This window comes from Juglans regia, chromosome 9 (assembly GCF_001411555.2).
Source record: "Juglans regia cultivar Chandler chromosome 9, Walnut 2.0, whole genome shotgun sequence".
Lineage (NCBI taxonomy): Eukaryota > Viridiplantae > Streptophyta > Magnoliopsida > Fagales > Juglandaceae > Juglans > Juglans regia.
Window position 1 is genome coordinate 18718350 of NC_049909.1, and position 16650 is coordinate 18734999.

Here is a 16650-nt window from a genome sequence, read left to right on the forward strand (position 1 = left end):
TTTCATCTCATTTAATTATTATTAATTTTTTAAAATAAAATAAAATAAAAAATTTAAAATTTTTTAAATTTCAAAATAAAATAATATTAAAAAAATATTTAACAATATTTTATTAAATTTTTTACTTTAATCTTAACTCATTTCATCTACAAAACAAATAACTTTTCTTTGCAAACTTAATAACTTAATTTCCTTTGGATAGAAAATTATATCTCTATAACTCTTTTATAATTAAATCGTTGAATACAATTAAACTGTTTCATTAAAATTAAATATTAATTTTATAAAATTATTGAAATTGTAAGATAATTATAAAAAAAAATAAAATTATAAGTCATAGTTTTGTAATCAAACACATGAACAGTTGTCTATACCAATCATTTGTCACCCACTATAAGGTAATTATACTGCCAAGTTCTATCGCCCAACTTTGCCCTTCAAGTATTTGTTATAATCACTCGGAAGTGTACAAAATTACAAATGTCTCCTATTTTATTTTAGTGTGTACCAGAAGCCAGAAGGTCACATCTGTCATTTGGAACTTTTGCCTTCTCATGTTTCTCACAGCTGAAGCTGAACCAGAGCGTCAGAGCGAGAGTCCCTAATATGTAATGAAGGCCTTCAATTGCGTTCTTGGGAATTTCAGAATCACAGGCAGATTAGCTATTAGCGGTAGAATTGTTCTCTGGGGTTAAAGCCCGGTTCACCTGAGATTTTGTGCTCTTAAGGGTTAGTAGCTTTTTTCACAGATTATCCATTTGGAAAAGTTTCGTCTTCATCTACACCCACTAATCGTTTTGATTCATGCTCCGAACGCATATTCTAGTTGGGCTTTTGATTTATTTTCCCGGATATTTTGGGGGTCTAGCCCTAGGCATATACCCATTTAATGGAGGATTTAATTCTTGTTAGGAGCTTGAGGAAAAAATGTTGGGTTTTGTTCTTCTCTGCTTGTTTAACAAAGAATCTCATTAAAAAAAAAAATACTTGTTATCATTTATCGCTTTAGTATACGATTTGTTTGGTTAGCATGAGAGTGGCGAGGAAATTTCAAATTTTTACATTGATAATGTTAAAAGTTTGTGTAGGATTTATCAGTAACAGCTTGGGGGAGGATATAGGAAAAGTGAATAAAAATTCTTGCACTATAATAGGAATGCTGAACTTTCTCGCTGGGCTTTCTCTGTTTTGCTCAACAAATGATGATTTTAATTCTCTAATGTCCGTCTTTCCTTTGAAGTGGTATGATCAAATATGGTGCATTTTTGGACAGGGAAATGAATCAGCTAAGAGGCATATTAGTTTGTGATGAGGAATAACATCATAGGAATGCACTGGAATAATTAGTGATAATTTTCTTTCCTTTCGTACATTGGTTGGAAAATAATGACTTCTGTTTTCATAGAACTTTTAGTCTTCTTGTCCCTTTTCCATGGAAATTGAGTAAATTTGTATCGGTGTCCAGAAAATCCTCGAGTCAGTTTAGTAGACAGGCATGTTCTTATGCTGTTGGAGTCTTGGAGATATGGGCAATGATGGCTATGTTTGTACTAGTTTTGGAGTCTTTTAAGTTCACGAATTAGCCATTGCGTTTTAATTCATTTAGTTTGTGACATTTCTAAAGCTTTTGTTCAAACATATGGAATCTATGTGAATTTCTATTTACTTTTCTTGTTTGTTCTACAGTTGCACTTCAATTCAAGCTTCATTCTTTAGATTGCATGAAGCATGAATTTGGCTGTATTCCTCTTCAGACATGGACAAATCCATAGCAGCCAAGACTTACAAACTTGGTGACCAGAGCACCAGTGACATTGTTATATGCTTAAAAAATAGAGAAGGAAGACCTGAATGCTTCTACTCTCACTCCTCCATCCTCATAAATAGGAGTAAATTCTTTGCCAGTCAGCTCTCCCATCCAAACTCTAGTACTTGCATTGAGATTTTCTGCTCAGAGTTTGACTATGATGATCATGTTAATCTTTTGAGGCTGCTGTATCTTCCTGGAGAGTTGGTTCTGGAGTCCTTAGGCTCTGTCAAATCTGCTATTGGTATTCTGCAAACAGCTGTTGCCTTACATTGTGAAGAGATCACCCAGAGCTGCATCCAGTACTTGGAGGCCGTTCCTTGGGAGGACAAGGAAGAGGAACAAATTTTGAAAGCAGTTACTAAATTGGGTCCAATAGCCATGCCTATATTAGCTAGAATCCAACCCGTAGATTTAACTGCCACAAAAAATGTTTTTGTTGCTGCAGTTCGCTTTGCCATGTCCATTGGTGGACCACATACTCCATTTGGAGATGAGCTAAAGACTTCTGCTAGAGAACAAGTTGAATACATGCTAGGGGAAGATGAAGAGACACCATTAGTTACAGCAGATCATGAGTTGACATCAGTGGTAAGAATTGGCCTTTCAAAGATATGTTCGTCATTTGAAAGTGAGTTATCCTCTCTGCTTTTGGAGTCTGAACTTGCGTGTGAGACAGCAGAGGATAAAATTTTGCAGACTTTATCTGATATCGAATGGACGAGTAACATACTTCCTAAGATGGATTTAATGAAGGACTTTGTGTCTAAGTGGATTGAGATCTCTGCTGGTGTTTTAGGGATGGTTGAAGATAAGAAACTCGATTGTGCCATGTGGGGTTTGAAAGTAAAGTTGATAGAAGTGACCAGTAAAGTCTTGGAAGCAGTTGGCTATGGCAGTGTGATTCTTCCAGCACCATGCCGGGTGCAATTGCTAAAGACATGGCTCCCTTACATACGGAAGATAAAGCCTCTCTTGGACTTAAAGGGCAACAAGGAGATGGGTTTTCCTTACAAGATGAGCGAAGACCTGTGCCAGAGCATCGAGGGGGCAATGGTAGCATTGATACTGGCATTGCCATCAAATGATCAGGCTGATATTTTGGGAGACTGGATGAGAACCGAGCAACCTCTGTTTCCTGATCTGAGCGAGGCTTTTGAGGTCTGGTGTTACAGAACCAAGTCTGCAAAGAGAAGGTTAGTGCAGGGATTAGACAATGTTAACAATGCCACTGTCAGCCTTTGAATTCTCTCTGTTGCAATATAATCATTTTATGAAATCTGATGAACGTGAAAATCCTATTCATGTATTTTGAAGGAACTAAGTTTTATCTTATTTTTTTTGTTTCAATTTCATTTCCATGTAATTTCCAAGCAGCTCTAATTCCCCACGTATTATTAAACCCAGGGCATGATTAATAGGTTATAAATGTCCATGTAGGTAGTTTTGGTGGATCATACAAAGATAATAAAAAAACCAATTAGATAGTTCTAAAAAAATAGACACGTAATACTCTCGCCCATTTAATAGGATATCATATGAAGAAAAATTAATGGTTATATAAATAATTTTATTATACAATCTCGTGATCGTGTGAGAATACACCTACTTCTACCAAAACTAAAACTATATTGCATGCACTTTTTTCCTGAACAAAAAGAATTAAGTAGGGAAACACCAAGCATTGTTTACCTTTACCTATCTGTTGGAAAATGCTTTACATGTTTTGGATTAGAAGTTAGAACTTTAACTGTAGGTCCCAGAACATGTTGTTTTGGGCTGGAACCTTGATCCTTGATAGCAGGTTCCATTTCAAAGAGTGTTTTTTTTCGACATAACAAGGGTAGGAGGAGATAATTGGAGTTGGAGGTGGCTTTCCAGTCTCGACTTGACTATAATAATACTCTATTTATTGAAAACCGGATAGGAAAAACTAGACAGCGAAAAGTAGCAAAAGTGCTCCTTCTCATGGAATTTAAACCATAGACGGGGAATGTCAAGGCGCCGTTTAGAAGTTGGGTTAAGTCGACATATTTATAAATAATTGTAAGTTGAGATGGTGAAGTGAATTTTATGAGACCTATTTAAGATGACTTTAGATGTATTTGAATGTTAAAATGAATTGAGATGTATTTATAAAAAGTTGAAAAAGGTTGTGAGTTTCGCCTATAAAGAGGTGTTGAGTTAAAAAAAAGTTATGAGTCTCACGTGTAAAGAAGTTTTGAGTTGAGATGAATAGTAATTTGAGAGTTAAGTATCTGGATGTTAGACTCAGTTTAAAATTAGACTGAACTGAGTCGATCTCAATCCAAGTTCCAAATGAGAAATGATATATGATATAAATCCTAAATGTAGAAGTTTTGTGCAAGCCCTTTGTAAAAAAATAGATCCTACCATGAAAAATTTATTTTTTTATGGAGTCTGGTCCATATTTTTATAAAAGGTTTGTACAAGATTTATATATAGAGTTCTTTTATATTCAATTGTTAGATATAACTGACGTGCAGTCGTCCATACCATGTCAGATTTCAAATGAATTATTCATCTCTCATCAGCTCTCTCTCTCATAAGTTCTCTCTCTCTCATCAGCTCTAGTAGCTCGATCTCTCCCTCTCAGCTCTCTCATCAGCTCGGTCTCTCTCTTATCAAATGTCTTCACGTCAGTCACGTTTGCAAGCCGTTTGCATCAGACGCTTACAACAAGCATCTTTTTTATATATATTTAAAATTTATACCTAACATTATTCAGGTTAAATACACCAATTAGCTGAAATAAAATACAGTCGTTGAAATTGGGGGTAGGCATAGACGGATAGTTTATAGTTACCTTTGCTAATAACCATTTTCCGCACGTGTCTGTCTTATGTTGCATAGCCAAGACAGGGTTTGGTACCAGCCAACCCTTCCAGCTTCTTCTTTCCAATTTGGTTGGTGCAGCCAAAATTAAATTTTGTCGGCTCCATTCGCATTGATTTGCATGGTCGGTTTGACCACGAAAAGTTATATATATAAATATATATATATATATTTATATATTCCACGAAACAACCAAAACAACCCCTACAAAGGAACAACAAGAAAAAAACAAGATCACCCCTGTAACATTCACGGTATGATGAGACAGTGATTTCATGATTTCTAAGTTTTTTTAAGATAATTCATGATTTCAGTGCTGTACGTTGCCAATAGTGATCTGGAGTTGAGATTCTAGCATTTGCCTCAATTTTTATCAAGGCTCATGCATTCAGATACTCTACATGTGTTTAACGTCTAGTTTTATACTTATAAAAAAAAAACATAATTGTGGCATTTTTTAGTTCATATATTATTTTTAACTAAATGCGTTATCGTCATATTAAGATGAGATTAAGGGTTCTTGATTATTTTTTAGGTGCTATAAATATTAGGGCGATAACACCACAATATTTAATTAATAATTTAACAAGTAAAGATTTGAAAACTCCATATATTAACTAGTTAATAAACAATAATAATTAGGATTTTAAATGAAGTCATAGTATTTGCAATGAGAAAACTACTTTGCCTCTTTCATTTGACTGCTCAAGTTGATCGCTGGTCTAATTTTTTTTTTTTTTATTTAGTGATTAAGGAAGTAATTTTAAATGTATTAGTATATTTTTTACAATATCCTTTTTCAGAATACTTGTGCTATACAAAGATTTATTCTATATATCAAATTCTCTAGTATAAATCATAAAAGAAAAATGACATAATTATTTATCATTTAATGATATTATACATTAAAATTAATATATTGACATGTCTTAATATGATATATTAAATTATAAAATTATTTTTATTATAAATTAAATCTAATAAATAATATAAAATCACGTCAATTTATTTATTTATTTTTATAAAATCTCGTATATTTGTTTTTTAATTTGTTGTCTTTTAGCTTTAAACATGTGTTATACTTCATAAAAAAGAAGTAATATTATACACATTAGCTCTGCTGACTGAAAATCCAACACTACCCTTGGACGCTCCGAAACTCCCTCTCTCCTAATTAATAACCGGTAATAATAAATAATAATAATTACTATTTACTACTCATATTTTATAAAAAATATTCTCAAAAAATAATAAAATATCTCATATTTTATAAAAAAATTATAAATATAAAGAATAATGGTAAAAGGACTGCTCCATCCGTCTGACGACTTGAGGAGTTGCGTTGTAATAAAATTCCTGGTTTTGGGATAAATTGGTCATTGTGCAGTATTGGGAGCGAGACGCAGGCGCAGAATGTACGTGAGGGCGGCGCCAACGACGGATCTGAACCGGAATACGGAGTGGTTCACATACCCTGGGGTCTGGACAACCTATATTCTCATCGTCTTCTTCTCGTGGCTCCTCGTCCTCTCCGTCTTCAATTGCTCCCCAGGCATAGCCTGGACCGTCGTCAACCTGTCCCACTTCCTCGTAACTCCTTCTCTATCTCCCTCTCTCTGTCTCTCTCCGTCTCTCTCTTATTGTTGACTGCTTGATCTGAATTTGGATTTCGATCCCGTGTTGATTGAACGCGGCGGGAAGATGTTCTTCTATCTATTTCAATTTAGTTATTTGGTTTGGTTAGTTATGAGGATTGGTTGAGGTAAAATGATTTAAAAAGCTCGGACTAAGTAAAGTTAGGTTTTGATAGAAAAAGCATGATTTCATCCGTCTGATTGATTTTTTTCCCCAAAATTCATTGATTGTTAGTTTACTTCATTACAACGAGACTAATGGAATCTTACCTCTGTTTTCAGCAGTTCTGCTGAATTATCCATATAAGCTTTATCGAATCTGGAAGAGGGTGGTATACTAATCTAAATGGTAGGATGAAAATATTATGAAATTAGGTGACAAAGTGACCAAATTTGTAGCTGGAGACTTGCATGCATACGTGAATGATATATTCTAGGCTGACTAGAATGGTTAGGAATATAATATATCAGGTTTTTTCCTTAAAAAATAATAAATAGAGCATCAACAGGGGGTCGGGTGACTCTCATCAAGAGCACTCTTCCCAACTACCAACATACTTTCTCTCATTATTCCCGCTCACCGCCAAAGTGGCTCATTGCATGGAGAAACTTCAACGTGATTTCCTTTGGGGAGGGATAAATGATGAGTTTAAATTCCACTTGATGAAATGGGCCACAATTTATTCTCCAATCAAAGAAGGAGGCTTGGGTATTCGGAATTTGAAATATTTAACACTTTGCTAGGCAAGTGGTTATGGAGATCTCACAATGAACGGGGAGGCCTTGTGGCAAACCGTCATTGCTTCAAGGCATGGAGAATCAGGGGGAGATTGGTGTTCCAATGAGGTGAGTGGACCTCATGGAGTTGGGCTATGGAAACATATTAGAAGATGTTGGGACACATATGAAGTGCATACTTGTTTCAAAGTTGGAAATGGAGTGAAGGTAAAATTTTGGCATGATTTATGGTGATCGGGCACTCAAGGAAGTTTTTCCTCAAATTTATGGCTTAGCAAGAAGAAAAGAGGTATCAATAGCGGATTTAGTTCTCATCTCCAATGGCCTTCCACAATGGAACATTACTTTCCTTAGAAGAGATGCACAAGGCTGGGAAATGGATGAATTTTCAGTGTTCTTTGACCAGGTGTACTCCACTCGTGTGTTGGGGGAAGGCGAAGACAAGATTTATTGGCGCTCTTCCAAGAAGGGAGTTTTCACATCCCGTTCTTTCTACCATTCTTTGACCATGCACACCTCAACCTGTTCCTTCCCATGGAAGAGCATATGGAGGACAAATGCACCTTTAAAGGTAGCCTTTTTTGTTTGGACAGCTTCTTTGGGGAAGATTCTTACTATAGACAACCTGAGGAAACGTGGAATCATAGTTATGGACTGGTGTTATATGTGCAAGAAGAGGGGCGAGTCCATTGACCATCTCTTACTACATTGTGAGATTGCCAAGATCTTGTGGAACGAAGTTTTTGCTCAATTGGGTTTAGCTTGGGTGATGCCAGAAAGGGTATGTGACTTTCTAGCCTCGTGGAGAGGTATTTGGGGAAACCCTAAAATTGCATCCATATGGAAAATGATACCTATATGTCTATGGTGGTGCATTTGGAGGGAGAGGAACACAAGAAGCTTTGAAGATCAAGATCGATCGATGGAAGAGTTTAGAAATTTGTTTTTCAATACCTTGCTTCATTGGTCGATTGTAATTGATTTCCATGGCATGTCTTTTCATGAATTCCTTGTATCTCTAAATTAGCACGCACAGGCGTTGCTCTTATCTATGTCCCGTATACTTGGGATTTTTGCCTCCTTTATCAATAAAATTTTGTTTACCGATAAATATATATATATATATATAAGCAAGGAATTACCCTCGTTAATTTCAAGGTGGGCATCAAAAAGAATTTTTTCGTAGTTAACAATTCAATTGGACTGCTATGGCTCTTTAGTTTTGTCGTTATCCAAACCGATTAGAGTTGGCTACATGGATCCATTTACATCACTTGGCTTAATCTAATACCATGTCCCGTTTAACCTCCAGCAATGCTCTTTCCTTCATTTCAGTGACATATAGATCGTAGACAATGCTCTTTCTAATACACTGTCGTCATCAACATCATTATGTTAATAGAATAGTCTGACTTTGATTGTGGAGGTTTTTTTTCCCTATATCGTAAATACAAATTTATCCTTATTTGGCTCTTAATCTATTATGAGTTAGTGCAATCTTACTTTGTTTCATTTTGTATGAATAATCTCTGGTCATCCATCCTTTTTTTGTGCCAGCTGGAGGGGATGCAGGAAGGTGCTACAATGTCCTTACCAGCATAGTATCAGTTAGTTATTTTTTTTTCTTCCGGTGAATGAAATTCTTTCTTCACTTCTTTTTGGTTTAACCAACATCGTGTTATTGAGTTTTGAGAACCATGTTTCTTTTCATTGGAAAATATTCTGGTGTCTGGAATGAAAATAGATGGTCACCACATGGTCTCACCGCACTTGTTTTAGCTAGGACTTGAATTTTATTGAAGTTTCCTTTTCTCCAGATTATGCTGTTCATAATCAAGCATCTACTTGGAGAAATTGCATGGTCTAACTATTTATAACATTGGGATTCCCTTTAATGATCTAGACGTGAATTACTGTGTTCATGTTCCCTTTGCATACTTGATCTTCTAGTTATCACTTTAAGTTACTTATTGTTTTCACTTTGTGATTCTGTATCTTCATTCAGGTCACTTACCATTTCTTTCATTGGAAAAAGGGAACACCATTTTCTGATGACCAAGGTATATACAACAGGTTGACTTGGTGGGAGCAGATAGATAATGGCAAGCAGCTGACTCGCAACAGAAAGTTTTTGACTGTTGTACCTGTTGTTCTGTAAGTATTTCACATCTCGTTCTTCATTAAGTGAAAAATATAAGTAAATTTATTTTGATAGCACCTATATCCTTCTGGTTGAAAAAAAAAATTGGTGCATGGGTTGGCAGATGATATCGGAGTTGGTATCTGAAGTTCTCTTCAGGGGCTATCATTTTTGGGGGTTGATATGTGTTGCAGGGACGCTGCAAGGCGTTATTGAGTGAAGTCCAATACATTGAGTTCTTTTATTCATGTGGTTCATGTCTAACTTCTAATGCCATTACTCTTTTATTTTGTTCCTTTCTTTTCGAAGACATATTGACTTGATTCATTATGCAAAGAAAGCACCTCCCTCAAGAATTTTTTGTGGGAATGTTTTGTTATAATACTGTGGATGCCTTATTCATAGGAATGGCTCAGATATCTGTGACTACAGCCAGTTCCTTACTTTTTCATGTTGTGCTCATTGCTTTTCTTGATTGCAAAAGAGAACTATTTCTAGTAAGAAAGTCTTTATTTGTAATATGTATGCACATGACCAGTACTACTAGTGTTTAAGGCAGTGCTTCTAAATACTATGTTTTTCTACTTGTAAAAAAAATACTTTGGTTTTTGTGTGCGAGACTGGTCACACTTTGATATATGGATAATCTGCATCAACAAAACAAACAATTAGTTTTTTGAAAAACATATCAAATTCTTTAGACTAATTACTGGGGATTTTGAGGATATACTGCTGCAATTACTACTACCTTATTAAGAATGATCTTTTTATTACCCTATGTTTCATTCGGCAGGTACTTGATAGCCTCACACACGACAGACTACCAGCATCCAATGCTCTTCTTTAACACGGTGGCAGTTTTTGTGCTGGTGGTTGCAAAGTTCCCACACATGCACAAAGTTCGTATATTTGGAATTAATGCTGATCAATAAACTGTGAAGAAATTCAAGTTTGGTTCACTCCGGTTTTTAGGTTGATCATTTTGACATTTGAATTGATATCCCTGCTGCACCTATGTTAAAACTGGAAAGGGTATAATATTCTTCTTTTGCAAACTGAATTTTACATATTTAGCTGCTAGTACTCACAATATTCTGGAGAAGTAGTTCGTTGTAATCTCTCTTTGTACCAGCTAATATTCATGAACACTGGTGGAGCTATGCTGTTTTTATCCATTAGCTAACAAAAAATACCTTTGAGTTTGTTTCAAAAATGAGAAAAATGCAAAGTGTGCTTTTGGTTCCTAATGAACACATGGTTTACTGCTCATTGCCCTAAAGGAATGATGCTCATGTGGAAGGTGTAATCAAAGTACTGAGATTGCAGAGCTGAGCTGAATCTCCTTACGTTAAACTCGTTTGTCCTAGTCCTTTTATTTGACGGGCAAACTGGTACAGAAACATTGAGGGCGCCTGCTAGTCAAGGCGGTTCAAATATGGATTTGGGGTTGAAAATTGTAAGATAGTATAGATGGTATGGTAATGATTCCACGAAGGTTGTTGGAGACAGCCCCATTTTGTGAGGTTGTCATGTGCACCAAAATTGGTTAGAATCTTGGCATGCATGCAGCTGCATGCCGACGATTCGATGTCTTTGTGAAGCCACGAGATGTCTTTATGGAGGGTGTAATTCTTTCAGTCTGTTGTGTTATGTTGATTTTCGATAGCTCATGTGATGACATCAACGAGTCGCTTAATTTCTAGTACTTATCTGATTGTCCCAAATCACTCATCTGCTCTGAGATCTCTACATGTGGCACTTGGCTCCACCGACCCATGATCCATAGGGCCAATATATATTAAATGCCAAGGTTGGTGAATTTAACGAGTCCTACTGCCATTTCGGATGTGCTAGCTTGTAGCAGATTAAACTTTCAATAACCAAGTTTCCTTTCATTCTTGCAACAGTTTGCTTCTTGTCTTGTATAATTAGTACTTGTGGATGCTGGAAATTAAGCTTACACAATAGAACTGATAAATTGGACAACTAGCAAAGGAATCACCTTCACCTCAATGGCAACTAGTACCGATTTTAGATGACATAAGCAAAAATCTCCATCTCTTGATAAACTGGAAAATCAAGAAAATACACCGATTTCATAATCAATATGTGTACTCTATGGTGCAATGGGCAACGACTGAAATGATTTTTAGTCGAATTTTCCTTATTAGTATTTCTAATTATATTCTATATATAGATAATGGAAAAGATTCTTCCTGAATAATGTAGTATCTTTTTCTATTAATTTATATAATGCATGCTTGATGGAAAAAAAAAAAAAAAAGAACTGACCTATTCCTCATCACACCGATTTCAGAATCAATGTGCGCACTTTATGGTGTAATAGGCAGCAACTAAAATAATTTTTAGTTGAATATTTCTTATTAGTATTTCTAATTATATTCTATATATAAATAATGGAAATAATTCTCCTGAACAATGTAGTATCTTTTTCTATTAATTTATCTAACGCATGCTTGAAGAAAAAAAAAAAAAAAAAACTGACCTATTCTCATCCTACCTAACGTAATTGAGATTAGGTACTGTAGCATCATGAATTCGTCTTACCTAAACTGTCTAGCCAACAGAACAATATTATTGCTGCTTTTATTTACAGTGAGATCAGTACTGTGTATGATGTCATCAAGAAGTACTTGCATGCTTCTCATATTATTTTTACTTCGGAGTTTTTAAGGTATAATTTTACAGATCATTATGATTATGATCAGGACAACTGATCTGAAGACTGAGATAATTATTGAGAAAATGTTTTAATCATAAAAAAAAAATATAAAAAAAAATTTATAAATTAATATGATTTGATGTTATATATTATAATATAAAATTATTTTTATTATAAAATAAATCAATTTATAAAATTTATTTTTACGGAATATCTAAATGAATGAATACAGCACTTCTCAATTATATACATAGACCCTCGTACGCAAGTAGATGCAATATTAACAATTTTGCCTTTTCACCGATCAATGATTTTATCGTTAAGTAAAGATCCTCCTTGAAGATTTGTTGTCTTACTTTTGTTATCATGATAAAGCTTCGATGATTAAAGATATATAAAAATAAATAAAAATAAAAAATAAAAAAATTTGTCGTTGCTGGAATTCAAATCTAAAGCAGCGGTACTCTCATTAGTGCGATACCGATCAGACCCTTTTTCTGTCTTGATTTTTTTAGGCACCCAGGTCACAAGTGTTTTTTCTTTGGAAAATGCTATTTTTCCTGCTGGTAGCTGCATGGGAGCTACCATTCAGCGGGAGCTACCGTTTGTGTTTATTTATTTATTTTTTATTATTATTAATTAATGATTAAGTAAGTATTTTTTAATAATATTGTGAATTTTTTTAATAATATTAGAAATAGATGGATATTTGCAAAATGGGGTAGGTTCTCCAAAATCATGATCCTTTAGATTATCTATCCAGGCAACAAATGCGCGCACAAGTTGATCTCTTCCATTTAATTCCCTAATTTCCTTTAATTTCTACTATTTTTTGCCCCATCAATAGCTATTTGTGGTCAGAAAAAAGGCTTTGAAACTGATCTAGCTGTGCGGTCCCTTGGTGCTCAAGGAATATGGTCTGTCAACTTGGACCCAAAAGTAATATTGTTTTGAGTGGCTGGATATTAATCTGGTTTTCCCCCCAACAGCCCATAGACAAAGCAAAGTAGAATTAACATGTCATTATATATACATGTACATATAAAAAAACTAAAACCCTAAAAATGGCAGGAAAAAGACCTCCATTATAGACGGTTGCAGATCTAACATTTGCTACTTATTATGCACACCGGACCCAAGTGGCTTACAGCAAAGAAAGAAACAAAAACAACAATAATATAATTTAATTATTAAATATGGATGGTACCTAGATCTGGATGGATCAGTCAGCCTAGCTAGTGCCTTAGTGGGGTGTATTATTCTTCTGCACATTTGCCAAGGAGAATGTTTGTGGGTCCCCTCGAGGACCAAGAGGGGAGGGAGGGGGGGGGTTGTGTTTGCCAGATCTTTCTCAATCTTTCAATTAGAAAAGAAAAAAAGCAAAGGGTGGCATGAAAGCAATGACAATTCTTCGTAATGGTGGCAATGTGAGGGAGTCTTCTAAACTGTTTTCATATAGAAATCATTAGGTAAGCTTTTTGGTTGAGGCAGGTTTAGTGGTTCTAATTAACGCAACGTTAGGTTGCTTTTTTTTTTTTTTTTTTTAAAGGAGTTTTTTAATACAATGTCATGTGAAAGGGGTCAGATCTCTCACCTGGCTCTCTCTTCTCTTCTTCTAGACTTCTCTAGCTAGCCCAGCGGCCCCCCCTGCAGGCCACTTACTTCTTGGAGATCTGCTTTGATGACTGGAAAAGAATCTATGCACTGTTAATGAGTGACTGATCTAAAACCTGTTTGCAAACAGCCATAGATATATAGAGCAGAATTCAATATATAGGAAGAACATGAAGATCGACGGAAGAAATCAAAGCCACAATGAAAAATACTATAAACAAAGGCTTTTTCATCAATGAAACTCCTTACAAACTTGCGCATGTACATAATTTTTTGTACCAAGCCAATGTGACACACAATATATAGTGGGTTGTTGCCCTTCTGCTCTTTTTTCTTGTGATAGAAGAAATTACATAAAATAAAGAGCATGGTGCATGCATGCCCTTCTCTACTTGTTAACCCTAAAAGAATCTGGGCATGTCTTGATCTCTCCTTCTATCCTTGTACAGTATCCCATGCCATCCTCTTCTGAAGCCGACCTAAAAATATAAGCTTCAAAATCCTACCATGCTCAAAGAGTAAACAAGAAGATTAGAAGGAAAATAGAGAACCAGAAGGAGAGAGAAACCGGTGCATCCTATATGTTAGTTATGAAGAAACCCAAACACGTAACCCACCATGAGAGATTAATAAAACCCAAAACCCACAATAAAAAAGAGAAGGAAAAAACAGAAAACCCAGACGATCTTTCATCTTCTTTACCATGATCCTCCTCCTAACATCCCAGTCCAAAATCCAGTTGAATCTCCTTGTTCTTTATTTTGCTCAATACCACTTGTGTGTGAGACCTGTTTCAAATCCTCAAATGGAAATAAAAGCCTTCCACTAGTCTCCTGAACGCCCTGGAAGCTCCCATATCCACTTGCAAACCCATCCAGAGAGAAATTCAGGTTTGGCTTGAAATCCTGCAGGGGAAACCCAGATGTATGAGCTGAGTTTGGATCTGGAATAGACATGGGCATGAAGGAATTGAAGCCCCTTGAAGTGAGTCCAGTAAGAAGCTCCAAAGCAGAAAGCTGAGCTGTGGTACTACTCGTCGTAGAAGTAGTAGAAATTTGGTTCTTGTTGCCGTTTTGAATACTGGGTAATTGAATCAATTCAGAGATAGTTCTAAAATCTTGAGTGGCTGGGAAAGCCAAATTAAGATCTTGGCCCTCACCGATCTTAGGGTTTTGAGAGGAAGACTGTGACAAGCTTTGATGTGTGACCAGATTAGGAAGCGTTCTTGAAGAAGACGAAGAAGTGGAGGAGGCTGACCTCTTGTTTTTCCTTGAAACCCCTCCCACAGGAATGTTTCTAAGGGACCCACCTTCAGTCCAGTACCTTCTACAAGTCTTGCAGAAGTACCTTGGCTGTGTGAGGCTGTAGTTGTTGTAGTAGCAGAACTTGGTGTTAGTTGAATTGCACCTTGGACAGTTAAGGGCTTGTTCTTTCTGAGGCCTTGCTTTCCTCTCTAAAGCTGCAGGCTTTGGACATGTGTTGGTGACTATCTCTTCTATTGGTTTCACCACAATCTCCTAAAGAAGCCAAAAAAAAACACAGAAGGAAATGAAAATTGAATGGACATAAAGAAACTATACTTCAAGATCAAACAAAGAAGATCAGGGTGAATTGAATAACAAACAAGCAAAACAAGTTAGCTGCTTTCACGCTTAAAAAAGAAAAAAAAGAAAGGTTTCTTTCCTTTATCAGATAAGCAAAAGAGAAAGATAAAGTGAAATATTTTGAAGAACTGATAAGAGCAAAATCCATTTAGGTGGGGACTTGCACTAGGCACTAGCCATGAACATCATCATACTTTTTACCAAAAAAGTGCTCCAATAAACAAGAAAAACAAACAAGTTGTCTAAATTATACTCATGAAAAGCCAGACCCAGAAAGAAAATCATAGCCTCATATTGAATCCAGAACCAAAAAGACCTAGTACTGATGGATGCATCTACCTGTGGCCATTGAGCCGTGTCCATGGATGCAACTGAAAGAAGAAAAGGAACAAGCAAACGATGTCTTCAGAGAGAGTAAACTGAACTCTTTTTCTCGAAACTGGTTATAATAAAAAGGAGGAAAAGGAATGTTTATGACGGTTTGGTTGGCCGTTCTATCTATGTTTCACCCTTGTCCTTTGCTTGCTTTATGTGCTGTGTGCATAGTGGGGAGGCCGAGAGAGAGAGAGAGAGAGAGAGGATATATCTAATATTATTATTCTTATTTGAGGGTATTTTAACTCAGAAACGTTCCGGGTGAATATCTGTATGCAAATTTAATAATGTGATATATGGCGTTTGGTAATTATGATATGAAACCTTTGCGGGTGGGTGCATACGTATTTCTTGTGATGCTGGCCGCAGCTTAAACTTTCTGACCAGATCGAGAAGTAGGGGAAGTACTCAGATTTCTTTCATTTTTTATCGGTCAGCCAGACTAATTCCAGTCAACCGGCTTGCCAGGTAATTAGCTTTGTCCCATTTTGTTTGAGGTCTAGACGGTACTACTACACTGCATGGATTAATTAATTAATTAATGAGCCAGCCTTCTAAATGGATGATTATTAATTAATGGTAATTTCTAGAAGGAAAAGGGCAACCAAAGAAAGATTAATATATAATCGTTCACATATATAATATATCTCTCTCTCTCTCTCATGAGCTGCGTTGATTTTGGCATCATGGAAATATTAACATTTCATTTTCGTTCTATGGGATCCTGAATTGCTACACGTGCAGAGCACGAAGATTATAAGTGATGAAATTTTTGTTTGGGTTCAAAAACGTAGATTAATAATGAAAGAAAAATAGACAAAGTATATGTTAATATAAATTTTCTTAAAGCAATATTAATTCATATTCATTAAATTGTTAAGATATAAAATAAATAATAAAATTATGAATATCTTCCTAAAACCTTAAACTTTTAGATAATTTCACATAGTATCAGAATAGAAGTTTTAAGTTCAAACCTTAACTCTAAACTCTACCTCATTAATTAATTAAATATTTCACGTGTTGGGTCATCCATTGAGAAAGAGTTTGACCCACACATGAGAGGGAGTATTAAGATATAAAATAAATAATAAAATCTACATCTTCCCATCAGGTTAAATTTTTGGGATAAGTGGTGATTTCACATAAATACTATAAGAGAAATTATATTTGTAGTCATGGAGTGCGCAAGTATCGCA

The 16650-nt window shown here is 35.5% G+C and overlaps 3 protein-coding genes across 4 annotated transcripts; 2 read left to right on the forward strand and 1 right to left on the reverse strand.

Moving 5' to 3' along the window:
* Window positions 1-489: 489 nt before the first annotated feature.
* LOC108993805 (BTB/POZ domain-containing protein At3g05675-like) lies at window positions 490-3183 on the forward strand. The gene is made up of 2 exons (XM_018968840.2): window positions 490-729; window positions 1687-3183. The coding sequence occupies exon 2, from the start codon at window positions 1757-1759 to the stop codon at window positions 3050-3052; it is 1296 nt and encodes a 431-aa protein (XP_018824385.1). The 5' UTR covers window positions 490-729; window positions 1687-1756; the 3' UTR covers window positions 3053-3183.
* A 2794-nt stretch (window positions 3184-5977) lies between these two features.
* LOC108993801 (ORM1-like protein 3) lies at window positions 5978-10388 on the forward strand. The gene is made up of 3 exons (XM_018968834.2): window positions 5978-6253; window positions 9041-9189; window positions 9969-10388. Exons 1-3 carry the CDS (start codon window positions 6077-6079, stop codon window positions 10105-10107), a joined length of 465 nt encoding a protein of 154 aa, XP_018824379.1. The 5' UTR covers window positions 5978-6076; the 3' UTR covers window positions 10108-10388.
* Window positions 10389-13658: 3270 nt separating this feature from the next.
* Window positions 13659-15660, reverse strand: LOC108993804 (dof zinc finger protein DOF4.6-like). Of its 2 annotated transcripts, XM_035694263.1 has the most exons (3): window positions 15416-15660; window positions 14175-14989; window positions 13659-13951 (listed from the first exon to the last, which is right to left on the reverse strand). In XM_035694263.1, the coding sequence occupies exons 1-3, from the start codon at window positions 15437-15439 to the stop codon at window positions 13861-13863; spliced, it is 930 nt and encodes a 309-aa protein (XP_035550156.1). In that variant the 5' UTR covers window positions 15440-15660; the 3' UTR covers window positions 13659-13860. The 2 variants fall into 2 exon arrangements, with proteins under 2 accessions (XP_035550156.1, XP_018824384.1); XM_018968839.2 differs by having other exon boundaries at window positions 13659-14989; window positions 15416-15659.
* Window positions 15661-16650: the final 990 nt, after the last annotated feature.